We start from the raw sequence: 27,571 nt of genomic DNA, 5'->3' as shown, positions 1-27,571 counted from the left end.
GGTTTAGTCTAAGGCCAGAATAAATGTACAGGTCTGACTTATTTAGGAGGTCTGCATTCATTTAAGTCATCGTTTGGACCCCCAATGCTCCATTGTACAGTTCCTGACGACCCCAGCCAGTCTCCTGGCCTCTTCTTCCATCAGGGGGCACTAAGTCACCACTGCAAGCAATCCATGGCCACAAACTGTCCGCTTCTGAGCCAGAAGAAAAAGACTCCTAGCTCTTTAGGGGTCTGAGGTCTAAATTAATTTAGTGATCTGATCCAGGATCAGAATTGGGGTACCGCAAGACAGGGGGGCCAAAATTGCGCCCACTAATGGCTGCATGATTGTGAACCAGAATCGTGCGACAATCAGCCATCATGGTGGGAAGAGTTTTTCACTGTCAGGCTTATTTAGGAGTCCAAGTCTAGCATCTGAAGCAATATAGGGGTCTTATCTGGGGGGTGAATGCCTGCATGTTGTAGCTATGGGGCCGATTGTGTGTAGTGTATTGTCCCAGCATGCTCTGGTCTTTGTACAGATGTAGCAGAGCTGAGTTTGTCAATGTACAGTAAAGGAAGCAGAAGCCACAACGTGACAAACACAACCACAAGATTTATTTCATTTTTCATAATTTATACAGTGAATAGTTACAGAGGAAAAAAAATTGTACTTAACTAATTCGTTTTAGAGAGCACATCACAATGAGCAGATATCCAACACAAAAGCACGTGACTGAAGCCGTCGATGCACTAAAGATCCCAGCATTATCCAACCAGATTACCACAAATAAATAGCGACTCTATGTACACATCCTAGAGAATTTATACATCGTGGTGGCTCCCCCTGCTGGGATCATGGGGAACGACAAGAAAACTCTGTGAATAGCTTTTCGTTTTCGGAGCCATGTTGTGCCTTCTTACACCCGTCCATGAGAGTATAGCGTCCCCAGTTACTATTTGTCAATGTTTTAAGTTCAACTGTGCCCATGGAAGGGAGGATGTCACAGAAGGGGCAACTGAAAATAAAGGCATGGCTACCATTTCCTCGACTGACCTAAGCCTTAAATATCCAGTTCTATAAATGAGAGGACGCTTGATTATGAGCTTAATTAACCCTTCAATCTATTAATACTATATCAGGATAGTAAACATTAAAAAAGTGACCCCCTTCTCCACCGCTCAGGTATGAGATCAATTACGGCTCAGCCATTGGTAGAGCATTCACCGACAACACATGGGTAAACCGGACCCCTCACACTTGGAAACTTCTGTGAAGACAACAGTCAGAAAAATGGATGGAATGTGGTAGGACCTGGACACAGACGTGGGAGGCGAGGACATTGCAATAAGGGGATTAGGGGAGAGTTCAATGGCAAGATCATTCGTTCTGGGGCACAGAGATGGAGGGCCCCTTGGGGTCATCAAAGCGATCCATGGTCTTTAGACTCATCACCATGTGCAGTCCATAGGTCAGGATGAAAACAAAAAGCAGAGTGGTGATGAGACCCATCCAGATGCCGGGAGAGAAGAATCCTGCACAGTCGCTGGCGTAAGAAAACCTCATGACAGTCACATTGAAAGCCTGGATCTAGGAGAGAAGGGTGGAATTAAATACCAAAGACATATAAAGTAATAATACAGCACCTCCTGTATTATACTCCAGAGCTGCATGCACTATTCTGCTGATGAAGTCATTGTGTACATACATTACATTACTGATCCTGAGTTACATCCTTTATTATACCCCAGAGCTGCGCTCACTATTCTGATGGTGCAGTCATTGTGTACATACATTACATTACTGATCCTGAGTTACAGCCTGTACTATACTCCAGAGCTGCACTCACTATTCTGCTGGTGCAGTCACCGTGTACATACATTACATTAATGATCCAGAGTTACATCCTGTATTATACCCCAGAGTTGCGCTCACTATTCTGCCGATGCAGTCACTGTGTACATACATTACATATCCTGTACTGATCCTGAGTTACATCCTGTATTATTCTCCAGAGCTGCACTCACTATTCTGCTGGTGCAGTCACTGTGTACATACATTACATTACTGATCCTGAGTTACATCCTGTATTATACCCCAGAGCTGCCCTCACTATTCTGCTGGTGCAGTCACTGTGTACATACATTACATTACTGATCCTGTACTGATCCTGAGTTACATCCTGTATTATTCTCCAGAGCTGCACTCACTATTCTGCTGGTGCAGTCACTGTGTACATACATTACTGATCCTGAGTTACATCCTGTATTATACTCCAGAGCTGCACTCACTATTCTGCTGGTGCAGTCACTGTGTACATACATTACATTACTGATCCTGTACTGATCCTGAGTTACATCCTGTATTATTCTCCAGAGCTGCACTCACTATTCTGCTGGTGCAGTCACTGTGTACATACATTACATTACTGATCCTGAGTTACATCCTGTATTATACTCCAGAGCTGCACTCACTATTCTGCTGGTGCAGTCACTGTGTACATACATTACATTACTGATCCTGAGTTACATCCTGTATTATACTCCAGAGCTGTACTCACTATTCTGCTGGTGCAGTCACTGTGTACATACATTACATTACTGATCCTGAGTTACATCCTGTATTATTCTCTAGAGCTGCACTCACTATTCTGCTGGTGCAGTCACTGTGTACATACATTACATTACTGATCCTGAGTTACATCCTGTATTATACTCCAGAGCTGCACTCACTATTCTGCTGGTGCAGTCACTGTGTACATACATTACTGATCCCCAGTTACATCCTTTATTATTCTCCAGAGCTGCGCTATATTGTATATTGTCTGCTGTAAAGATGACATTTTCAAAAAGCTAAATCACCAGAGTGAGAGGAAACCGAACAAGCGGGATACTTGGAGAGATTTCAGCTCTGGCGTAACGTATTTATAAAGTAATCTCTATACAAGCTATGAAATATCCCTAGAAAGATGGGCACAGGTTCATAATGTTCAGACTTGGGCGACACCGGCACACACCTACCTGAAAATCATTGATGGTGAGGCGCCAGTTAAAGCCTGGGGTTTTATCGCTGCTGTTCTGGACCAGGAGAGATTCGTACTTAGGCAGGCTGCTGACGTACTCACAGTGATAGGAGTAAATACTGGGAGCGGTCACTTGGGGTGCCAGGAAGGTGGCATTCAGGGTGCCGTTAAAAATTTCCACACGTTTCAGGGTGAACCAGAACCGTGCGGATACTGGGTATCTGCGGCTCTCCAGTTGGAAACTGCGAAAGATGGCGACATACAGTAAGGCGAGGGGAGGAGAACAAGAAATATTGGTGGTGACATCACTGAGACTTCTAGTCAGCACAATCCATAGTCAGGGGTCACACAGGGGCTGCCGCACACACGCCAATACTTACATTATTCTGATCCCATTGTTGTAGTTCAGCACCAACCTGGATGAAACACAATGAAATTGTTACGGCCATATTCACACATCTGTGCTTCACAGTCACAGTATGCACTACACTGCATGGATCTCCTGACCCGAACATGACAGATTCATATACAGTGGAAAGTAAAAGTTTTGACACCCCTGATCAAAATTACTGTCATCGTAAACAGTTAAGCACGTTGAAGAAATGATCTCAAAAAGGCCTAAAGTTAAATATGACACATTTCTCCCTCTCTATAATTACAAGATAATTTTATACATTATAAAAACTTACAAAAGGGAAAAAGGGCAGAAGCAAAAGTTTGGGCACCCTTGGAGCTTTGTCTGCTTAGAGAACTTTGACCAAGGTTTAAGACCTTAGTTGGCCTGTTATGGTTATGGATTGTTCATTATGGTTAGGAAAGGCCAGGTGATGCAAATTTCCCGGCTTTGTAAAAAACCAGCCTCCTCTAACCTTGTGCCAAAAAGCAGCAGCCATGGGTTCTTGTAAGCAGCTGCCTAGCACTCCGAAAATGGTGCAGGCCCAGAAAGCAGGAGAAGGTATTGGTTAGCATAGCAGCTTTGCAGCGCTGGAGTCCTGAGTTCAAACCCACCAAGGGCAACATCTGCAAAGAGTTTGTATGTTCTCCCTGTGTTTGTGTGGGTTTCCTCCGGGTTCTCCGGTTTCCTCCCACATTCCAAAGACATACTGATAGGGATTCTAGATTGTGAGCCCCATCGGGGACAGAGATGATAATGTGTGCAAACTGTAAAGAGCTGCGGAATATGTTGGCATTATATAAAAATAAAGATTATTATTATTATTAAGGCTATAAGAAGATAGCAACGCATATGTAATTAAGAAATGGCAGTTAACACGAACAGTGGAGGTCAAGATAAGGTCAGGCAGACCAAGCACAATTTCAGTGAGAGCTGCTCATAGGATTGCTAGAGAGGCAAATCAGAACCCCAAACTTGACAGTAAAAGACCTTCAGAAAGATTTATCTGATTTTTGGAGGTGTGGTATATTGTTCTACTGTAAAGAGACACCTGCACAAACATGGCCTTCATGTAAGAGTCATCAGAAGAAAACCTTTCTGGCATCCTCACCATAACATTCAGCATCAGAAGTATGCAGAAGAACATCTAAACAAGCCTAAAGCATTTCGGAAACAAGTCCTGTGGACCGATGAGGGTAGAATAGAACACTTTGGCCACAATGATCAAAAGAGTTTGTGTGGAGAAAAAAGGGCACAGAATTCAGGAAAAGAACATCTTGCCAACCATTAAGCATGTGGGTGGATCAATCATGCTTTTGGGTTGTGCTGCAGCCAATGGCACGGAGAAAATTTCACGGGTAGAGGGAAGAATGGATTCAATGAAATTTCAATAAATTCTTGATGCAAACATAACACCATCTGTAAAAAAAAAAGCTGAAGTTGAAAAGAGGATGGCTTAAGGCCCCTTCACATTAAGCGACGCTGCAGCGATACCGACAACGATCCGGATCGCTGCAGCGTCGCTGTTTGGTCGCTGGAGAGCTGTCACACAGACAGATCTCCAGAGACCAACGATACCGGTAACCAGGGTAAACATCGGGTTACTAAGCGCAGGGCCACGCTTAGTAACCCGATGTTTACCCTGGTTACCATCCTAAAAGTAAAAAAAAACAAACAGTACATACTTACCTACAGCCGTCTGTCCTCCAGCGCTGTGCTCTGCTCTCCTCCTGTACTGTCTGTGAGCACAGCGGCCGGAAAGCAGAGCGGTGACGTCACCGCTCTGCTTTCCGGCTGACCGACGCTCACAGCCAGTACAGGAGGAGTGCAGAGCACAGCGCTGGAGGACAGACGGCTGTAGGTAAGTATGTACTGTTTGTTTTTTTTTACTTTTAGGATGGTAACCAGGGTAAACATCGGGTTACTAAGCGCGGCCCTGCGCTTAGTTACCCGATGTTTACCCTGGTTACCAGTGAAGACATTGCTGGATCGGTGTCACACACGCCGATCCAGCGATGTCAGGAGGAGTCCAGCGACGAAATAAAGTTCTGGACTTTATTCAGCGACCAACAATCTCCCAGCAGGGGCCTGAACGTTGGTCGCTGTCACACATAACGAGTTCATTAACGATATCGTTGCTACGTCACAAAAAGCAACGATATCATTAACAATATCGTTATGTGTGAAGGTACCTTAATACGTATAGATAATCAACCATCCTAAACACACGTCAAAATCCACAATAGATGACCTCAAAAGGCGCAGGATGAAGGTTTTACAATGGCCCTCACAATCCCCTGATCTGAACATCATTGAAAATCTGTGACTAGACTTCAAAATAGCAGAAGTTGCAAGACGACCCAGGAATCTCACAGAACTGGAAGAATTTCCCAAGGAAGAATGGATGAAAAGCCATGAAACCAGGAACGGAAAGTGTTTACAAGCTGTGATACTTTCAAAACGGGGAGCTACTAACCATGCAGGGTGCCCAAATGTTGGCATTGGCCCATTTTCCTTTTAGCAATTTCTAAAACGTTGAATGAATAGATATAGATTTATATCTATCTATCTATATATATCTATATATATAATTGTCTAAGGGTTTTTCTGTCTGTCTGTCTGTCTGTCCTGGAAATCCCGCGTCTCTGATTGGTCGAGGCCGCCAGGCCTCGACCAATCAGAGACCGGCACAGCCTCGACGTAGAAATCCCGCGTCTCTGATTGGTCGAGGCCGCCAGGCCTCGACCAATCAGCAACGGGCACAGCGACGATGATGTCATAAAGGACGTAGACATCTCACGTTTCTGATTCAGCGACGGGCACAGTATCGACGTAGATGTCATAATGGTTGCCATGGCGACAATGAGGTCATAAAGGTTGCCTAGACCAATCAGCGACGGGCACAGTCTGCCGCGAATTCTGGACTCATCATTGTCCATATACTACGGGGACATGCATATTCTAGAATACCCGATGCCTGGCGGCCTCGACCAATCAGCAACGGGCACAGCGACGATGATGTCATAAAGGACGTAGACATCTCACGTTTCCATATACTACGGGGACATGCATATTCTAAAATCTATATATATAATTGTCTAAGAGTTTTTCCGTCTGTCTGTCTTTCTGTCTGTCCTGGAAATCCCGCGTCTGATTGGTCAAGGCCTGGCGGCCTCGACCAATCAGAGACCAGCACAGCATCGACGTAGAAATCCCGCGTCTCATAAAGGTTGCCTCGACCAATCAGCCAGGCCTCGACCAATCAGCAACGGGCACAGTATCGACGTAGATGTCATAATGGTTGCCATGGCGACGATGATGTCATAAAGGTTGCCTCGACCAATCAGCGACGGGCACAGTCTGCCGCGAATTCTGGACTCATCATTGTCCATATACTACGGGGACATGCATATTCTAGAATACCCGATGCGTTAGAATCGGGCCACAATCTAGTATATATATATATATATATATATATATATATATATATATATATATATATATATATATATATATATATATATATATATATATATATATACATATACACACACACAAACGTGCAAAACTGTATTATATAGACAAGAAAGAACACAGCAGCACATGTGCATGACTCTAGGCCATGTGAAAACATAGAAAAACATTGAAAACATTCAAAATAGATTATACTTCTCAAAAATATTTTTTCAAAAAAGATTTAAAACTTTTTTTTTTTTTTTTTTAACAACACTTACAGTAATAGATGAAAATGAAGGTTTTGGCGCATAAATTGGCCAATTCATGTGTGCCCATCAACCATGGCAAGGTGACCTCCCTCTGATGGGTCCTACTCTACAATACATGTCACTATTTTGAATGTTTTGAAGGCCTAGATTTATGCACATGTGCTACGGTGTTCTTTTTTGTCTATATAATACAGTTTTGCAGTGTGCACGTGTTTACATTAGGAGTGCTGGTTGCTTTTTTTTGTCTATTCAGTTATTGGATGCTGGCTGCCTCCAGGCTGATCTTGCACTCCTCCCATTGACCTTGCAGGTGGCCGTAATCAGATCTACCTGCCCATAAATTGTAGGCTTAGCCCGAGAGTGACATGTTTTGTCCATAGTTGTAGGCTAGTGGCCCAAAAGTGGCATGTACGGTAGAGTAGGACCCATCAGAGGGAGGTCACCTTGCCGTGGTTGATGGGCATACATGAATTGGCCACTTTATGCGCTAAGAACCTTCATTTTCATCTATTACTGTAATTCTTATTGAAAAAAAAAAAAATTGAAAAAAATATTTTTTGAGAAGTATAATCTATATTGAATATTTGTCTGTTTTCACATTGCCTAGATCCACGCACATGTGCTGCTGTATGTGTGTGTGTGTGTGTGTGTGTGTGTGTGTGTGTGTGTGTGTGTGTATATACATATATATATATATATATATATATATATATATATATATATATATATATATATATATATATATATATATATATATATATATATATATATACCCCAACTCGCTGTTATCTGCCGCCCCTAATCCTGCACCCTTCCCTTTAATATGCCTGTTGTCTGTATGCTAAATGCATTTGTTGCATTGTATTACTTACTGCTGTCCATCCATGCTGGGGTCACAGGAGACATTATTGTGTTCAAGGTGTTAGAGCAAATGTCTGCAGCCAGGTCTAGTGCCTTTGATCTTGTAACCTCCCCCGGGGTGTTGGCCAATTGCTAATTTATCCCAAATAAGGACCCACAATCCCTCTCACCTGATCCTTTAGTCAGTCCTATAAATTTAGTAGCATCTTAAGGGGTGCACGCGTGTGGGGTCAGGCACGCGCATCTCTGCAGCAAAGCATACAGATGCCGCAGTTATTTCAACGGCAGTTAGTCACGGCAGGAGTCAGGACCCCACTCTATGTTCTGTTTCTTCTGGGTGTGTCTTCCGAGTAAGCACTTCTTATTACTTGGATCTAGCTTTCTATTAACCCATCTTACTTCTTTGCCATGTTTACCTATGCCCCTACATTGTTTGCTCCACTAGTCCTCTCTCTCCTTCGCTATCACAAATCCCAGCACTCTCTAACCTAATAATCATCTCCCCTTCCCTCTTACCTCCCCACCTGTCCTCCTCTGCTGACCTGCTCCTCAACCTCAAATCTGTCCAACAAACACATAAAACAAGTCGGCCACTCTTTCTCCCACCTGCTCTCTCTCTCTCCTTCTCCTCACTGCTGGAGACATATCTCCCATCCCTGGACCCCCACATCTCATACCTCCCATTACTACTCCCTCCTATCACTCCCTATCCAACATGAACTTCCGCAATCTTTCCAACATAAAACCCGTGCCCCTGACGCCCACCCCCCTGCTCCCTCTCTCTGGAGCACTCTGGAATGCCCGCTCAATCTGCAATAAGCTTCATGTGATTCACGACCTTTTTCTCTCCCGCAATCTTGCCTTCCTTGGCCTCACAGAAACATGGCTAACACCCTCTGACACCGCCTCCCCTGCTGCGCTGTGTTATGGAGGCCTCCACTTCACCCACACCCCTCGACCCGGCAACAAACATGGTGGAGGAGTGGGTCTTCTCCTTTCTTCAAACTGCACCTTTAACCAAATCCCACCTCTTCCCTCCCTTATCCTCCCCTCTTTTGAAGTCCATTCTGTCCGCATCTACTCTCCCTCCAACCTCCAAGTGGCCGTCATATACCGACCTCCGGGCCCGGCCACTGCCTTTATTGACCAATTCTCCACCTGGCTTCTTCACTTTCTCTCTGCTGACACTCCCACCATCATCATGGGTGACTTCAACATCCCCATTGATACCCTTCAGTCAACAGCCTCCAAACTTCTGTCCCTTACCTCATCCTTTGGACTTACTCAGTGGTCCTCCGCAGCCACCCACACGGATGGGCATACACTAGACCTGGTATTCACCCGTCTCTACTCTCTAACTTCACCACCTCCCCTCTCCCTCTATCCGACCACCATCTGCTCACCTTCTTATCCCTGTCCTCCTCACCAATCATCCATATCCAGCAACATGCGCACCCACGCAGAAACCTTGCACACCTAGACACCCGCACACTCTCTGACTCCATCCTACCACTGGCATCCATATCCTCACTCCACGACACAGACAGTGCTGCTGCTTTCTATAATGCCAGTCTCGCATCAGCTATAGACACGGTTGCCCCTTTCGTCCATGGCAGAGCGCGACGTATCAATAGACAACCTTGGCATAATAACATCACCAAAAAGCTAAGGCAAGTGTCCAGGGTTGCGGAGCGGCGTTGGAAGAGAACACACTCGCAAGACGACTTCACTGTATTCAAACAGGCAACACTCGCTTTTAAATCTGCACTCACCTCTGCTAAACAGGCCTACTTCACAACCCTCGTATCTTCCCTATCCCACAACCCCAAACAGTTATTCAAAACATTTAACTCCCTCCTCCGCCCCCCACAACCTCCCTCATCTCTGCTGAGGACTTTGCCACACACTTTAAAAATAAGATCGACCAGACAAGGCAAGACTTTATTGTTCAACCACCACAACCCCTTTGTATACCAGACCAATGCCCAAACCCCATAACCTCCCTATCCAACATCACTGAAGGGGGACTTAATTGTCTCCTCTCCAAATCCCACCTCACCACCTGTGCGCTCGACCCCATCCCATCCCACCTCCTCCCCAACCTCACCACCACACTTATCCCATCCCTAACCCACCTCTTCAACCTATCACTAACTTCTGGCACCTTCCCCTCTGCGTTCAAACATGCCACAATCACGCCTATCCTTAAAAAGCCAACCCTCGATCCAACTGCTATGTCCAGCTATCGCCCAATATCGCTGCTCCCATTTGCTTCCAAACTCCTGGAGCAGCACGTCCATGCTGAACTCTCCTCCCACCTCTCATCTAACTTGTTGTACGACAATCTACAATCTGGTTTCCGTCCCCATCACTCAACTGAGACTGCCCTGACCAAAATCACTAACGACCTACTTACCGCCAAAGCTACTGGACAATACTCTGTACTCCTCCTTCTAGACCTGTCCTCTGCTTTCGACACAGTTGACCACTGCCTCCTACTACAGATCCTCTCCTCCTTTGGCATCAAAGACCTCGCCCTATCCTGGATCGCCTCGTACCTTTCCAACCGCACATTCAGCGTCTCCCACTCCCATACTACCTCCTCATCCCACCCTCTCTCTGTTGGAGTCCCCCAAGGCTCTGTTCTAGGACCCCTACTCTTCTCAATCTATACACTACTACTGGGACAACTCATAAAGTCCCATGGATTCCAGTACCACGTCTATGCTGACGACACTCAGATCTACCTCTCTGGCCCAGACGTCACCGCTCTGCTGTCCAGAATCCCAGAGTGCCTATCAGCCATATCCTCCTTCTTCTCCTCTCGCTTCCTCAAACTCAATGTGGACAAATCTGAACTCATCATCTTTCCTCCATCCCACAAATCTTCCTTACTTGACCTATCTATCGCAGTCAATGACATCATGCTTTCCCCTGTACCCGAAGTCCGCTGCCTCGGAGTAACCTTCGACTCTGCCCTGTCCTTCAAACCACACATCCAAGCTCTTTCCACCTCCTGTCGCCTCCAGCTCAAAAATATCTCCAGGATCCGTCCTTTCCTCAACCCCCAATCTACTAAAATGCTTGTGCACGCCCTCATCATTTCCCGCCTTGACTACTGCAACATCCTTTTCTGTGGCCTCCCTGCTAACACCCTTGCACCTCTCCAGTCCATCCTTAACTCTGCTGCCCGACTAATCCATCTCTCTCCTCGCTACTCCTCCGCTTCCCCCCTCTGCAAATCTCTTCACTGGCTCCCATTCCCTCAGCGTATCCAGTTCAAATTGCTAATACTGACCTACAAAGCCATCCACAACCTGTCTCCTCCATATATCTCTGAACTAATCTCTCGATATCTTCCCTCACGTGACCTCCGGTCCTCCCAAGACCTCCTTCTCTCCTCCACACTTATTCGCTCCTCATCCAATCGCCTCCAAGACTTCTCCCGAATATCCCCCATCCTCTGGAACTCTCTGCCCCAACACGTCCGACTATCAACCACAGTCGGATCCTTCAGACGGAACCTGAAAACTCATCTCTTCAGGAAAGCCTACAGCCTGCACTTACACCGCTGCTGCCTCATCACCAACACCGGAGCTACCGCCTCACCAACACCGGAGCTACCGCCTCACCAACACCGGAGCTACCGCCTCACCAACACCGGAGCTACCGCCTCACCAACACCGGAGCTACCGCCTCACCAACACCGGAGCTCCTGCAACCCTCAACCTACTGTCTCCTTCCCCATAATCCTGTAGAATGTAAGCCCGCAAGGGCAGGGTCCTCACCCCTCTGTATCAGTCCGTCATTGTTAGTTTGTTTACTGTATGTGATATTTGTAACTTGTATGTAACCCCTTCTCATGTACAGCACCATGGAATCAATGGTGCTATATATATATATATATATATATATATATATATATATATATATATATATATATATATATATATATATATATATATATATATATATATATATATATATATATATACACACACACACACACTAGATTGTGGCCCGATTCTAACGGTATTCTAGAATATGCATGTCCCCGTAGTATATGGACAATGATGATTCCAGAATTCGCGGCAGACTGTGCCTGTCGCTGCTTGGTCGAAGCAACCTTTATGACATCATCGTCGCCATGGCAACCATTATGACATCATCGTCGCTGTGCCCGTTGCTGATTGGTCGAGGCCTGCCGGCCTCGACCAATCAGAGACGCGGGATTTCTACGTCGATGCTGTGCCGGTCTCTGATTGGTCGAGGCCTGGCGGCCTCGACCAATCAGAGAGCCGGGATTTCCAGGACAGACATCACTTTTTTGAAAGTCTGCTGTGCTGTTATATATAACGCCTCAGGTATTCTAGAATATGTATGTATGTACGTCGCGCTTAGTAGTATATAACACAGCCAGCTACGCAGTATATAACACAGGCCACACAGTATATAACACAGCCCACGCAGTATATAACACAGTCCACGCAGTATATAGCAGTGTGGGCACCATATCCCTGTTAAAAAAATAAAATAAAAAAATAGTTATATACTCACCCTCTGGCGTCCACCGAAGCTGTACGCGATGCGGCCGCCAGCTTCCGTTCCCAGTGATGCATTGCGAAATTGGGTAATTTCTCAATGCATCTCTGGGAACGGAAGCTGGCGGCCTCATCGCGCGCATCGGTGGACATCGGAAGGTGAGAACAGCACCAATCAGCGATGCGGGATTTCCGTTACAGACAGACGGAAAGACAGACAAACAGACGGAAGTGACCCTTAGACGATTATATAGATAGATTACAGATCATTTCATGTTCAACTTGCTTAACTGTTCTTAATAACAGTAATTTTGACCAGGGGTGCCCAAACTTTTACATGCCACTGTATGCCTATGACGCTGCAGACTTAGGCTATGTGCACACGTTCAGGATTTCTTGCAGAAAATTCCTAAGAAAAAACGGACATTTTCTGCATGCGGTTTTGCTACGTTTTTGCAGGACATTTCCCAATGCATTTTGTAGTGGGAAATCCGCAAAAAAAAAAAAAAAAACGCAAAATTAATGAACATGGTTCCATTTTTACCGCAATGCGTTTTTTTTACGGAAAAACCTGCATCATGTGCACAAAACATGCGGAATTCATTCTAAATGATGGGATGCTTATTGTATGCGTTTTTTGCGGTTTTATAGCGTTTTTATTGGGAAAAACCGCGAAACAGGGATTTTTGTGTTACTCACCGTAAAATCCTTTTCTCCGAGTCGTTCATTGGGGGACACAGGACTGTGGGTGTATGCTACTGCCGCCAGGAGGCTGACACTAAGTAGGTATAAAAAAAGGTTAGCTCCTCCTTCATAGTATACACCTTGCCACTGGCCCTGACAGCTCCAGTTTGGTGCACAAGCAGTAGGAGATAGAGAAAAAAACAGCATTAGAGCAAAGACAACATTTCTAGATTAATACTACAGTCTGAACAACCCCATAGACAAATAAAATGAATAGGGAGGGAGCTGTGTCCCCCAATGAACGACTCGGAGAAAAGGATTTTACGGTGAGTAACACAAAAATCCCTGTTTCTCCATCGTCTCATTGGGGGACACAGGACTGTGGGATGTCCCAAAGCAGTCCCAGGGTGGGAAGAAGACTCACTGGAAGAAAACCCCTAGGCACTTACCGCCTATAGGTGTGATACCGCAGCCTGAAGAATTTTCCTTCCCAAACTTGCATCAGCAGAGGCCTGAGTGTGGATATTATAATGTTTAGAGAAAGTGTGCAGGCTGGACCAAGTGGCCGCTTTGCAAACCTGCTCTGCTGAAGCTTGGTGCCGAAGCGCCCAGGAGGCCCCTACCGCCTGAGTAGAGTGTGCCCTGATCCCAGCCGGGATGGTTGCACCCTTGATACGGTAGGCCTCCTGAATAGTGGTTCTTATCCATCTGGCTAAGGTCGATCTAGAGGCTGCGAGTCCCTTTTTATGACCCGCAGGAAGAACGAACAGAACATCCGTCTTTCGAAAAGAAGCGGTCCGAGAAACGTATCTTCTCAGAGCTCTCACCAAATCTAGAGTATGGAGAGCTTTTTCCACCCGGTGTGTAGGCGCAGGACAAAAAGAAGGCAAGACAATGTCCTCATTAATGTGGAATGAGGAGACTACTTTTGGCAGGAAAGAAGGAGCTGGTCTCAGCACCACCTTATCCTGATTAAATTGTAGAAACGGCGCCTGACAGGACAAGGCCGCTAATTCCGATACCCGCCTAATGGAAGTTATAGCTACCAGAAACAAAACCTTCCAAGAAAGGTACATTAAAGGAACGTCTTGGAGGGGTTCAAATGGAGGTTCCTGAAGAGCACTCAAGACCAAATTAAGGTCCCAAGCTTCTATCGGAGCTTTGTAAGGAGGGACTATATGAGAGACTGCCTGCAAAAAAGTTTTTACTTGCAGATTGGTAGCGATCCTGTGCTGAAAAAGAACCGATAAGGCTGATATTTGCCTCCTAAGGGTACTTGGAGCGAGACCTGAGTCTAGACCAGATTGGAGAAAAGCTAGGACATTAGGAATGGAAAACCGAAGAGGAGGAAGACCCTTCTTCCTGCACCATGAGAGAAAGACTTTCCAGGTGTGGTGGTAAATGCGTGCTGAAGCTGTCTTTCGAGCATTGACCATAGTTGAGGCTACTTTCCGAGAAAAACCGGCCTGGGTCAGAATCCAAGATTCAACGGCCAAGCCGTCAAACGCAGGGCCTCTAAGTTCTGGTGGAATATCGGCCCCTGCGACAGAAGATCTGGCTGCATTGGTAGCTGCCAAGGAACCCCGACGATCAGCTGAACTAGGTCTGCGTACCATGACCTCCGAGGCCAATCTGGGGCGACTAGAATTGCTGGAACTCCCTCTAACTTGATCTTCCTGACAACCTTTGGAAGCCGCGCCAGAGGGGGAAACAGATATGGAAGACGAAATTGGTTCCAAGATAGGACTAGTGCGTCTACGGCAATTGCGCCTGGATCTCGAAACCGTGCAACGAACCTGGGTACTTTGGCATTCGACCCGGTGGCCATTAGATCCACGTCCGGGATTCCCCAGCGTAGACATATCTGCCGAAAAACATCGGGGTGAAGAGACCATTCCCCGGGCGCAAGACCCTGTCGGCTCAGAAAGTCTGCTCCCCAGTTCTCCTTGCCCGGGATGTAAACTGCCGAGATCACAGAGTGCTTTTTCTCGGCCCAGCGGAGGACTTGCCCTACCTCGCGCATGGCTGATCTGCTGTGAGTGCCCCCCTGATGATTTACGTAGGCCACGGCCGTGGCATTGTCCGATTGGATCCGCACCGGGCGACCCGCCAGAAGATGGTGAAAGTGCTGCAAGGCCAGCCAAATTGCCCTTATCTCCAACATATTGATTGGAAGGGTTGATTTCCTTGGGGACCAACGACCCTGAGCCGTGTGCTGGAGAAACACTGCTCCCCAACCGAGAAGACTGGCGTCTGTAGTGACTACCAGCCAATGAACTGGAGGAAAGGCTTTCCCCTGAAGAAGGGAGGAACTCCTCATCCACCATATCAGGGATTGCCTGACCCCAGGAGACAGACGACACCTGAGGTTGAGAGACAAAGGACTCCTGTCCCAGGCTGACAGAAGTGCCTGTTGGAGTGGACGAAGATGGAATTGGGCGAATGGAACCGCTTCTATAGCTGCTACCATCCTGCCCAAGACCTTCATGCAGAACCGGATTGAATGGAAACTCGGCTGCCGAAGAATTTTTACCTCCTGCCGGAGACAAAGCACCTTGTCCTGGGGTAAAATAGTTAGCCCCCGAGAGGTGTCGAAGATCATCCCTAAGAAAGAGATCTTCCGTGATGGTACTAGAGATGACTTCTTTAAATTGACCAGCCACCCTAGGCGAGCTAGGGTGTCCAAAGAGATGTTGACGTTGTCCCTGCATGCCTGAAAAGTTGATCCTTTGACTAAGATAGTCTAAGTAAGGCAGAATGACTATGCCTCGAGAGTGCAGGATTGACACCACTGTTGCCATCACCTTCGTGAACACCCTGGGAGCAGTGGCGAGCCCGAAAGGTAATGCAGTGAATTGGAAGTGTCGCTCGCCTATGGAAAACCGTAGAAATTTTTGATGTGGAAGAAATATAGGATCGTGCAGATAGGCGTCTTGAATATCTATGGAAGCCAGGAATTCTCCCCTTCCATAGCCGCAATGACCGAGCGGAGAGATTCCATACGGAAGCGACGAGTGCTGATGAATTTGTTTAGACACTTTAGGTCCAGAATGGGTCTCACGGTCCCATTCTTTTTGGGAACCGTAAACAGATTTGAATAAAACCCTTTGAACCTTTTTTCCTTTGGAACAGGGACAATGACCCCGTTGGACTGAAGAGACTCGACTGCTCTGAATAAAGCTCTTAGACGGGTTTTTGAACTGGGAAGACTGGACGGAAAAAACCGGCCTGGAGGGAGATAGGAAAACTATTTTGTACCCTGAAACCACCAGGTCTCTTACCCATCTGTCGTGAACAACTGACAGCCAGGACTGATGGAACAGTAGTAGGCGACCGCCTACTCTGTTGGAAGCGACGAGAGGCTGCCTCCAGTCATTTAGCCGAAGATCGAGGATATCTAGATCCCCTAGATCTTGACGGTTGATACCGCATTCTTGCCAATGAATTGGCCCTATAGGAGACCTGGTGCTCCCTGTCTTGGACAGGCCGACTTGGGGGACCTGCGCTTGGTGCCGCAGACCACCGGGAGTTACGAAAGGATTTAAATCTTGCTTGAAATTGGCGACGAAAAGGTTGCTTAACCTTTTGTTGAGGAAGGAAATTACTTTTACCTCCTGTGGTAACAGATATAAGCTGATCCAATTTTTCGCCAAAAAGACGGACACCTTGATAAGGGAGGGATGTAAGGGACTTTTTTGAAGTAGAGTCCGCCCGCCAATTTCTTAGCCATAGGGCCCTTCTGATAGCAATAGCATTTGCCGCAGCCAATGCTGAACAATTTGCCGCATCCAAGGATGCATTAATCAGATAATTTCCTGCTAAAGATATCTGATTTGACATCTCTATCACCTCTACAGGAAACCCCTTATCCTGAAGAGCCTTAGTTACGGACTCTGACCAAGCTATCATAGCTTTGGCAACCCATGTGGCTGCAAAAGACGGTGCGAGGGCTGACCCTGAAGCCTCAAACAGAGACCGAGCTAGACTCTCTAGGAGCCGATCAGTCGGATCCTTAATAGACGACCCATTAGGAAGAGACAGCAACGTACTAGAGGCCAAACGGGACACGGGAGGATCCACTGAAGGGGATTCTGCCCACTTTTTACAAAGCTCTGGAGCGAAAGGATACCTTGCACCTAGGGCCTTCTGGCCTAAGAAACGTTTATCTGGTCGCTCCATGTGACGTTGGACTAAATCCTCAAACTCAGGATGAGTAGAAAACACCTTATGAGGTTGCTTGAATTTCTTAAAGGACACCCTATGACCAGAAGGTAAGGTGGCCACATCCTCTACTCCCAAAGTCTGGTTAACGGCCTCAATGAGACTGTCAACAGATTCCTGATAACCAGGAGCTTCTAAATCAAAAGACCCCTCTGAGTCATAGTCTGAACCGTGCTCACTCAATTCCGCAGGAGAGGGAGATCGAGAGACAGGATTCAAAGATGCTGATGCACCTGACGGACCGGGAGACGCTGTGTGGGATCGTTTCCCCTGTGTCTGCCTAGAGGGAGTATGGCCCCTGCAGGCCGGAGGATCCTGAAAATCGGAGGATCTTTCCAAAACAGGAGGATGAATGTCCCTGACAGGGGCTTGAAGGGACTCAACCGCCTTTGTTAGAGACGCCATAGACTGCGTTAATGATATGACCCACTCAGGGGGAGACACTGCCGACCCAGGTACAGGCACACCCGGCAGGATAGCCGGCGGGGTAGCAGACAGGGTAGCAGACGGGGGCTCCTGCACGCGCTCGGAATCACAAGCCTCACAGAGATGGTTACTTTGCGCATGCGGAAAAGCAGACCGACAGGTAATGCATGAGGAATACAGAACTGAGTGAGTCTTGGGGTTTCTAGACATGATGACTCTAAAGCCGCTATGCTCCGTATCTCCTTATGAGCTACTAGGTCTAGAACAAATACTGTTGTCAGGCTGAGGGAAGTAGCACTCACCCCAGTCCTGTGTCCCCATATGCTCTCAAACACTGAACCATGTCTCCTGTGCAAACCACACATATAAAGTAAATTACAGGGCGGATGCCTAAAAAAGTGGGAGGAGTTACCGCGCATGGACCCGGTTTAGGCCGAAGCAGGGAACTAGATTTTACTCCTTCCCCTGCTCTCCCGGGAAAGCTGGGTGCTCGAAACCAGAAGTAAACCGCCGCCGATGGAGGTGGGACTTCCCCCGGACTACAAGACCCATAATGCCACAGGCCGTACAGAAAACCGGAAGCCGCCGAAAAAGGGGCGGAACTTCCGCCCATGCTCAGACTACAAGATCCATAATGCCTCAGGCTGCCTAGAGAACAGGAAACCGCCGAAAAAAAGGGGCAGGACTTCCGCCCATGCCCCTGCTGAAGTTTGCTTGTGGGGAATAACGCTGGAACCCAGCACAGCGCCGGATAATAGTCGCCACCTGTGCAGTACCAGCAGAACGCGCGATGAAGCAGGAGCCCCCTGTGCAGCCCTCTGACAGCGCATGAGGTTAGACCAAAAAAATCCACATATAAATATATATATACATATATAAATATTAAAAGACGGTGCAGGCACCCTAACTCCTTACACCCTTCAGAAGGCGAGGAGAGGGACCGTCTGCCTCCTTTAAAACACCGTAGCCGTGCATTGGTGATGAAGTGGAGGCTGCACGGACAAGGAATGAATGCCTGTACAACCTAGGGTTCCGTTACCTCAGGGTGGTCAGGTTCTTAGTCCGGCAAAAAAATCCCACGTCGCGGGAGAGGATACGTGGAGGCGACACTCCACGTGCTCGCCCGTTGTTGGTTTGGGGAGATCGGACCCCTTCAAAAGGGTCCGTCGCCCCTGTCTTATCTTCAGAGAAAAAAAAAAAAAAGCATCTGGGAGAACCCAGAGATGTGCCTCCTACGGACACGAAGCATAAACTGGAGCTGTCAGGGCCAGTGGCAAGGTGTATACTATGGAGGAGGAGCTAACTTTTTTTTTTATACCTACTTAGTGTCAGCCTCCTGGCGGCAGTAGCATACACCCACAGTCCTGTGTCCCCCAATGAGACGATGGAGAAAAAACCGCAACGTGTGCACACAGCCTTAAGGTCAGGACAGTTGCGGCCGGTCCGTACACTGAGCTGCGAGAAACACAAATGTGTGAATATGGCCCAATGCTTGGTCGACCTCTTCCTTATTTTTCCTAGACTTTGGCATCACTGACCTGGCATCCGTATTGTTGCAGAAAGAGCCCTCGGTGATTGGTTCAGTCCCCTGGAACGTGGCAAAGGTGAGGTCCAGCTCCCGATCCATTGCCACTGTGATGTTTGAGGCCCAGAACAGGATGCAGGGTTGATTCTGGGTTCCGTTATAGGACAGAGGAGGATAAGTGGGTGTCGCGGCCGCCAACAGCTGACGCCCAAAACTGCCGACAGAGAAGTCAATTTCCCTGTTCACCTACAAGAAAACAAAAAGAAGACAAAAGAGAAATGAAAGTTGAGAGTTTGCTGGGCGACACAGCAGCCACGTATGGATGTGCCATCCTGGAAGATCTGTGCCACCTGAATGTACAGCAGGCACCACCTCATCCTACCAGTAGTGACAAAGACAGGCAACATTAGAGGAGAGAATGGTTTGTGGTCCCCATTCCCTTTTTGGGGCTGTCTTGCTGTTCCCTCCAGTCATCTGTTGTCACTTTCATTTACACCAAAGATAGTGAGATAGAAGCGAATGTGAGTCTGCTTCCAGACTGGACAGAGAGACCCCCCAAATCACTAATATAAGGGCAGTTACGTGCCTGATTTTCTCATAAACCTTTGTCAAATTTTCTGTACTGAAAATCAACATGAATTCTGCCCATTACTTTCTATAGGAATCCATGTTGCTGATTTAAGAACCGCATTACAGGGGAGGGCGGGGGCAGCCTCAGGTCAATTTTCCTACTGAAATCAATGGAAGGCAGAAGCGTGCTGAATCTGTGCCAAAATCAGGGTGCATTTAAAATCAGGTGCTGATCTTGTACAGGGAAAAGTCTGAGTCTTACTTTTGAGATGCAGTGAATTACCAATGTAAAAAAAAAAAAGTGTTCCTTGAGACGACACAGTGTCAATATGGCCACTTGTGCAGGGGAGAATTATTCTTAATCATGCCAGACGTACTGTTCAAGGTACATGGCCATTATTTCATGTGAAACTGTCCATTGACCCTTTTTGTATGTTAAATTATGGAATTCTTGCTGATTACGTATTGTATCAGCCCCCTGTGGTGAGCGAGTATGCACAACTCGATGGGCAAATATGCAGTCTAATTAACAATCCAACAAGGACTGATTCCCCCCACCCCACAATCCTGTGGGACAATGCCCTGAAATAAAGGTACCTTCACACATAACGATATTGTTAACGATATCGTTGCTATTTGTGACGTAGCAACGATATCGTTAATGAAATCGTTCTGTGTGACAGCGACCAACGATCAGGCCCCTGCTGGGAGATCGTTGGTCGCTGAACAAAGTCCAGAACTTTATTTCGTCGCTGGACTCCCTGGAGACATCGCTGGATCGGCGTGTGTGACACCGATCCAGCGATGTCTTCACTGGTAACCAGGGTAAACATCGGGTAACTAAGCGCAGGGCCGCGCTTAGTAACCCGATGTTTACCCTGGTTACCATGCTAAAAGTAAAAAAAAACAAACACTAGATACTTACCTACCGCTGTCTGTCCTCCAGCGCTGTGCTCTGCACTCCTCCTGTACTGTCTGTGAGCCGGAAAGCAGAGCGGTGACGTCACCGCTCTGCTTTCCGGCTCACAGACAGTACAGAAGGAGAGCAGAGAAGCAGAGCGCAGCGCTGGAGGACAGACAGCGGTAGGTAAGTATCTAGTGTTTGTTTTTTTTTACTTTTAGGATGGTATCCAGGGTAAACATCGGGTTACTAAGCGCGGCCCTGCGCTTAGTTAACCGATGTTTACCCTGGTTACCGGCATCGTTGGTCGCTGGAGAGCGGTCTGTGTGACAGCTCTCCAGCGACCAAACAGCGACGCTGCAGCGATCCGGATCGTTGTCGGTATCGCTGCAGCGTCGCTTAATGTGAAGGGGCCTTAAGAGCTGTGGGAAATAAGAAGGTCCTGCTCCTGTCACCGGTGAGACTCTACAGGATGTCATCCAAGGAATCATGGTTCCAGCTGGTGGATTATAGATCTGCTCCACAGTCCATCACTGAGCCCACAAAGTCACTTGGAGAACCCAGGCCACATACCTCGATCAGCTTAAGTTTGCCGCTACCTCTTCTCTGTGAGTGCCCGCCAAAAGCAGGGTGCTACTGTTTTGGGCAGTTAGCCCTGGAAGCACCAAAGGTTCCGATACCTGGCAAGCCAGCGGAAGGGCGAGACTGTCATTTGCACCATCTTGTGTACTTGCTAGGAATATACTATATGTTGGTGATCCAATAGTCTTACTGGAGTGTGGTACCCTTACCCCGAGTTGTGTTCTGCCCACGGGAAGGAATACGGGCATTCAGTGGGATGAGCCCGTGACTCGTGAAGTCTTTCTAAAGAAAGCCATGCCAGCAGACGAGACCATCCACTGACCCTTGTGTCTCCAAAATTCCTGTCCCCTGACTGCACGTACCCGTGATGGCCTGAGGGCTGTTAGCAAGGCGGTGTAAGGGACACCCTCGGACTTCAGGGTGCTCAGCACCTGTCCTATTACTTCATCTGGAAAAGAAACATAGAAGATAGAATCACTTCTATTCCCCCGCAGCCCAGATCTACAGATTTAATATCAGCCAGTGACAGATACACAATTAAGCAGACATTATCTGAACAGTCAGAAGCCAGATTAGAGAAATGGGGATTTAGCTCACCGTTTGCTCTGAGGACGTCCTTAGCTGCCAATAACCCAGCACTAAAAAAAAAAAAAAAGCGATCATTTTAAAATGTTAGATCCAAGACTAGACGGGAACATGAGGTTCCAAAAATATAAAATACAGAGGGTCAGCACACTACAGGAAAAATGATAGCCCACCTATTGGCATAGGGCAGCCTCACAATGAGCAGGGATGGGATAGTCTCGTTCAGCCTCAGCTCCAAGAGCGTCGTCTGATCCACATGTAGGGGGCTCACACCCAGCTTCTCCTTTAAGTAGGTTGGCAGGATGTTGGTAGCGTACCAGTCCACAGAGGGCAGAACCAAAGAGGATGGCGAGGACTCCATAATGTTCTGCAAAGCAAATAAGTCTTATGTGAGAAGATACGCGTGTACAGAAGGCACGTGACATGTACCCAACCCCATGGAAGCAGCGCTTACGGCACCAGGAGCCTCCCCTCCCTCCAAAACAAAGTCACAGTGTCTATAATAATCCAGACTTTTAGATAACCTGATACTTAGAAGGGTGGAAGACACTGTTTACAGGACTTGAAACAGAAGCCCGTACTATGTCACTGCTGATTGTGGCCACTGTGGACTTTGGGGCCACCGTCATGGATTTCTGGGTGTCCCAGTGGACAGACCCAACAGTGATTATATAGATTTCCCCCCCCCCCTCTTAATTAATAAAAAAAAATGTCCTAAATCCAATCTCTGTGGGTTGAATTTAAAAGATGGGATGTGGTCTTGCCACAAAACATCCTCTTTTTGGAAATAGTACCAGATATTGTAGATTCCCCATGGAGTTCATCATTACTCTACTTATGAAACACTCTGTGGATATAGAAAAGGGGGCACTGAAAAAGCAAAGAAATGCAGTAAGATCCATTTCCACAGAAGTGGAAACAATTTATTTTAAGCTTGTTCCCTGGAGGAAATAATGTTGTATGTCCTTTTACTGCGACCTCATGGTATAAAACAAACTAGGTCAACTCCGTATTATTGCATATTATACATCAGGAATACAAAAAGTTGCTAAGTATGTAAAGGTTTCAGAGTTTCTCCCTCCACCTTGTAGGTTTTACAATACGGCATTGTTCTGCATGTTTATTTTTATTATGTATGTTATGACAAACTAATGATATATTATTTCTGAGTACTGGATATTGAGCTGTACACTATTGCTTTATTATACATGTTTACAAAGATTACAATAACATTTATATACAGTTGTGTGAAAAAAAAAAAAGCTTTTCCCCCTTCCTGATTTCTTATTCTTTCGCCTGTTTGTCACAATGTTTCAGATCACCAAACAAATTTAAATATTAGACAAAGATAACACAAGTAATCACAAAATGCAGTTTTAAATGAAGGTTTTTAATAATAAGAGAAAAAGAAATCCAAACCTACAGGGCCCTGTGTGAAAAAGTGATTGCTCCCTTAAAAACATAAATTAACTGTGGTTTATCACATCTTTGGGAAACAGAGTTCCCATTCCCTAGCCACACGCAGGCCTGATTACTGACACATCTGTTCTCAATCAAGAAATCACTTTAATAGGACCTGCCTGACAAAGTGAAGTAAAATAAACAAGATCCTCAAAAGCTAGACATCATGCCACGATCCAAATAAATTCTGGAACAAATGAGAACAAGTTATTAAGATTTATCAGTCTGGAAAAGGTTATAAAGCCATTTCTAAAGCCTTGGGACTCCAGTGATTCACAGTGTGAGCCATTACTCACAAATAGCAAAGACATGGAACAGTGGTGAACCTTCACAGTAGTAGACGGTCGACCAAAATTACCCTAAGAGAGCTGCAACGACTCATCCAAGAGGTCACAAATGATCCCACCATAAGAAAGAGATTGGGCAAAAAATGGCCTGCATGGCAGAGTTCCAAGACAACAACCACTGCTGAGAAGCAAGAACATAAATACTCGTCTCAGTTTTGCCAGAAAATGTCTTGATGATCCCCAATACTCTGGACTGACGAGACAAAAGTTCAAAAGTTAAGACTTTTTGGAAGGTGTATGTCCCATTACATCTGGCATAGAACACAGCATTTCAGAAAAGGAACATTGTACCACCAGTAAAACATAGTAACATAGTTAGCAAGGCTGAAAAAAACGACATCTGTCCATCCAGTTCAGCCTATATTTTGTCAGAATAAATCCCCAGATCTACGTCTTTCTAAACAACCTAATAACTGTAAGATACAATATTGTTCTGCTCCAGGAAGACATCCAGGCCTCTCTTGAACCCCTCGACTGAGTTCGCCATCACCACCTCCTCAGGCAAGCAATTCCAGATTCTCACTATGGTAACAGTTAGCAAAAATATAATTTTATTTATATATTTGCTTTTCATCCTGTGATCATGACTTCACTAGGACTTGAACTCATGTCTTTTACACACTCATAGGCTGTTGCTCCACCACTAAGCCACAGCTTACAATAAAGGTGGTGGTAGTGTGATGGTCTGGGGCTGTTTGCTGCTTCAGCACCTGGAAGACATGATGTGCTAAATAGAACCATGAGTCTGCTGTCTGCCAAAAACTCCTGATGGAGAATGTCCGGACATCTGTTTGTCTCCTCAAGCTGAAGCAAACTTGGGTTATGCAGCAGAACAATGATCCAAAACACACCAGCAAGCCCACCTCTGAATAGCTTAAGAAAGACAAAATTAAGACTTTGGAGTGGCCTAGTCAAAGTCCTGATGTTAATCTGATTGTGATGCTGTGGCATGACCTTAAAAAGGCGGTTAATGCTCGGAAAGCCTCCAATGTGGCTGAATTACATCAATTTTGCAAAGATGAGTGGCCAAAATTCTTCCAGAATGTTGTAAAATACTCATTGCCAGTTATTGCAATTGCTTGATTGCAGTTGTTGCTGCTACGGGTGGCCCAACCAGTTTTTAGGGTGCAATCAATTTTTCACACAGGACCCTAGAGGTTTGGATTAGTTTTTTCCTTAACAATAAATAATTCCAAACATATACTGATAGGGAATGGAGATTGTGAGCCCCATTGGGGACAGCGATGATAATGTGCGCAAACTGTAAAGTTTGAAATATAAAAATAAAAGATTAGATTATTAAAGACCCGACTTTAAAATCTACATTTTGTGATTGTGTTATCTTTGTCTAAGGCCGGGATCACACATGCGAGAAATACGGCCGAGTCTTGCATGGTAATAACCGGCACTGCCACCGTCACTCAGGAGCGGAGAGTGCGGCCGCATAGCAATACATGCAGCCTCATGCTCCGCTCGAGAGAGACGGCGGCAGTGCCGGGTATTAACATGCGAGACTAGGACGTATTTCTCGCATGTGTGATCCCGGCCTTATATTTAAATTTGTTTGGGGATCTGAAACATTTAAGTATGACAAACAGGCAAAAGAATAGGAAATCAGGAAGGGGGAAAACACTTTTTAACACCATTGCGTACATATACATATATATCGTATACAGAGTATAAGCCCAGGCACCTAATTTTGCCACAAAAAACTGGGATCTCAGTGCAGTGAATATTTGAATATTCATTTCTCTTTAGCAGCAGGCGCAGGACTTAGGCCCCTCATTCCTCAAACTCGGCTTATACTAGACAGACAGACATTTGGTTTGTGTCGTCGATACCAGAAACATTTTTATTATACAGGCGATGGCGCTATGTGAGGGGGGGATTTTTTTTTCTGCATTGCGAGCTGGTGTTTATAAGGGGGCAGGAGACATCTTACCTCCAGGTTCGGGAAGGCGCTGTCTTGTTTGTTCCCATAGACTCCCCCAAAGGCTGTGAAGTCTTCAACGCTGAGCTGGGAGAATAACAGAGACATGTTAGTGATGGCAGCAGTCGGGGGCCACACAGGCTGCAATGCTGCCCTTCTACATTGCATCCACTGATCGGCTCGCTGCTGGGGGAAATGCGGGGTAGGAAAGGGTTAATAATGCTGCATACAATACCTTCTCCTGGAGGAAAAGAAGGAAGTTCTTGGGGCCACTGCTGAGGGCCGAGTCCAGGTACTGACCCAGCTGGAGATCAGTGGTCACATGGCCGCCATGCGTGCTGGGCTGCGCTGACCACAGGGAGCTGCCGGGACACAATATAATAATGTCTGGTATATACAGATCTACGCGAGGTCACAGGGAGAGTTCATCCCCGCCTGAAACCAGATCATGTGTTTTTCCAGGGCTGATTACCTTGGATTGTGTGCAGTCAGTGACAATGGCTCATTCATAAGCAGTGGCGGCAGAAGGACGTGCCATTTCCAGGAAATTACAGATTAGGAACTATTGCACTCTAGAGTAGTTGCAAAACTACAACTCCCAGCATGCTCAGAGGGGCAGTATCACAAGAGTCGGAGAGCACAGCTTTAGTAGGATCCACACACCCCTCCGGCATAACGTCCTGTGCACATTTCTGGGAACTATTTTCAAGAAGTAGAAATGAGAAGTCAACACTGCTGGAGGAGGCACAGACGGAAATGTGGCCTTGGTGTAACGGCAAGAACATGGAGGGGCAGTGTGTGACAACGTGTGCGCTGACATTAGGAAATGTGGTTTATATCAAGAAAGGAACAAATATACATGCAAAGCACCCTGCACTCAGTATACCGCGGTGATGTCACACCCCCATATATGGAGCCCTATGCCTCGTGATGACGTCACACCCCCATACATGGAGTCCAATGCCCCGCAATGATGTCACACCCCCATACATGGAGCCCAATGCCCCGCGATGACGTCACACCGGCATACATGGAGCCCAATGCCCCGCGATGACGTCACACCCCCATACATGGAGCCCAATGCCCCGCGATGACGTCACACCCCTATATATACTGAGCTCAATGCACCGTGATGACGTCACACCCCTATATATACTGAGCCCAATGCCCCGTGATGACGTCACACCCCTATATATACTGAGCCCAATGCCCCGTGATGACGTCACACCCCTATATATACTGAGCCCAATGCCCCGTGATAATGTCACACCCCTATATATACTGAGCCCAATGCCCCGTGATGACGTCACACCCCTATATATACTGAGCCCAATGCCCCGTGATAATGTCACACCCCTATATATACTGAGCCCAATGCCCCGTGATGACATCACACCCCTATATATACTGAGCTCAATGCCCCGCGATGACATCACACCCCTATACACCGAGCACAATGCCCCGTGATGACGTCACACCCCTGTATACTAAGCCTAATGACGTCATGACATAGCTCAATTTGTGCCGCTAACACAATAATGACGTTCCCGAGTCTTATAGTGGTGACATAATGACGTCATCACACGACATATCGCCGAGAGATCCTGCAATAAGAAGATTTTCTTTGGCAGAGGTAAAACAAGAGCCGCGCTCACCTCTCGCTGGACCACAGGAGCACTGGCACCTGATGCGAGGTGGCGGCTTGCCATGGCACCCCCAGCACAAGGAGGAAGCACAGCGGCACGAAGACCATCCCATCCGCCATCTTCCTGCAGCTCACACAGGGAAAACCGTCACATGACCAACACCGATCA

General features: G+C 46.7%; 1 protein-coding gene across 1 annotated transcript; it reads right to left on the bottom strand.

The window, feature by feature from the left end:
- Window positions 1–577: 577 nt before the first annotated feature.
- Window positions 578–27,571, bottom strand: ATP6AP1 (ATPase H+ transporting accessory protein 1). The gene is made up of 10 exons (XM_069747926.1): window positions 27,413–27,571; window positions 25,993–26,119; window positions 25,770–25,844; window positions 22,193–22,386; window positions 22,032–22,072; window positions 21,797–21,882; window positions 19,395–19,627; window positions 3,385–3,420; window positions 3,003–3,246; window positions 578–1,572 (listed from the first exon to the last, which is right to left on the bottom strand). Exons 1-10 carry the CDS (start codon window positions 27,520–27,522, stop codon window positions 1,363–1,365), a joined length of 1,356 nt encoding a protein of 451 aa, XP_069604027.1. The 5' UTR covers window positions 27,523–27,571; the 3' UTR covers window positions 578–1,362.

This window comes from Ranitomeya imitator, chromosome 2 (genome assembly GCF_032444005.1).
Source record: "Ranitomeya imitator isolate aRanImi1 chromosome 2, aRanImi1.pri, whole genome shotgun sequence".
Taxonomy (NCBI): Eukaryota; Metazoa; Chordata; class Amphibia; order Anura; family Dendrobatidae; genus Ranitomeya; species Ranitomeya imitator.
This window is presented reverse-complemented; position numbering and strand designations above follow the sequence as displayed.

Bases quoted from the DNA above. Each gene is read 5' to 3' on its own strand.
- ATP6AP1 (XM_069747926.1), bottom strand. From the start codon at position 27,522: ATGGCGGATGGGATGGTCTTCGTGCCGCTGTGCTTCCTCCTTGTGCTG. The intron at 26,120-27,412 runs GTGAGCGCGGCT...GTGTCCCGGCAG, and splicing joins CTCCTGTGGTCCAGCGAGAG to CTCCCTGTGGTCAGCGCAGC. The intron at 21,883-22,031 runs GTGAGCTAAATC...TTTCTTTTCCAG, and splicing joins GGACGTCCTCAGAGCAAACG to ATGAAGTAATAGGACAGGTG.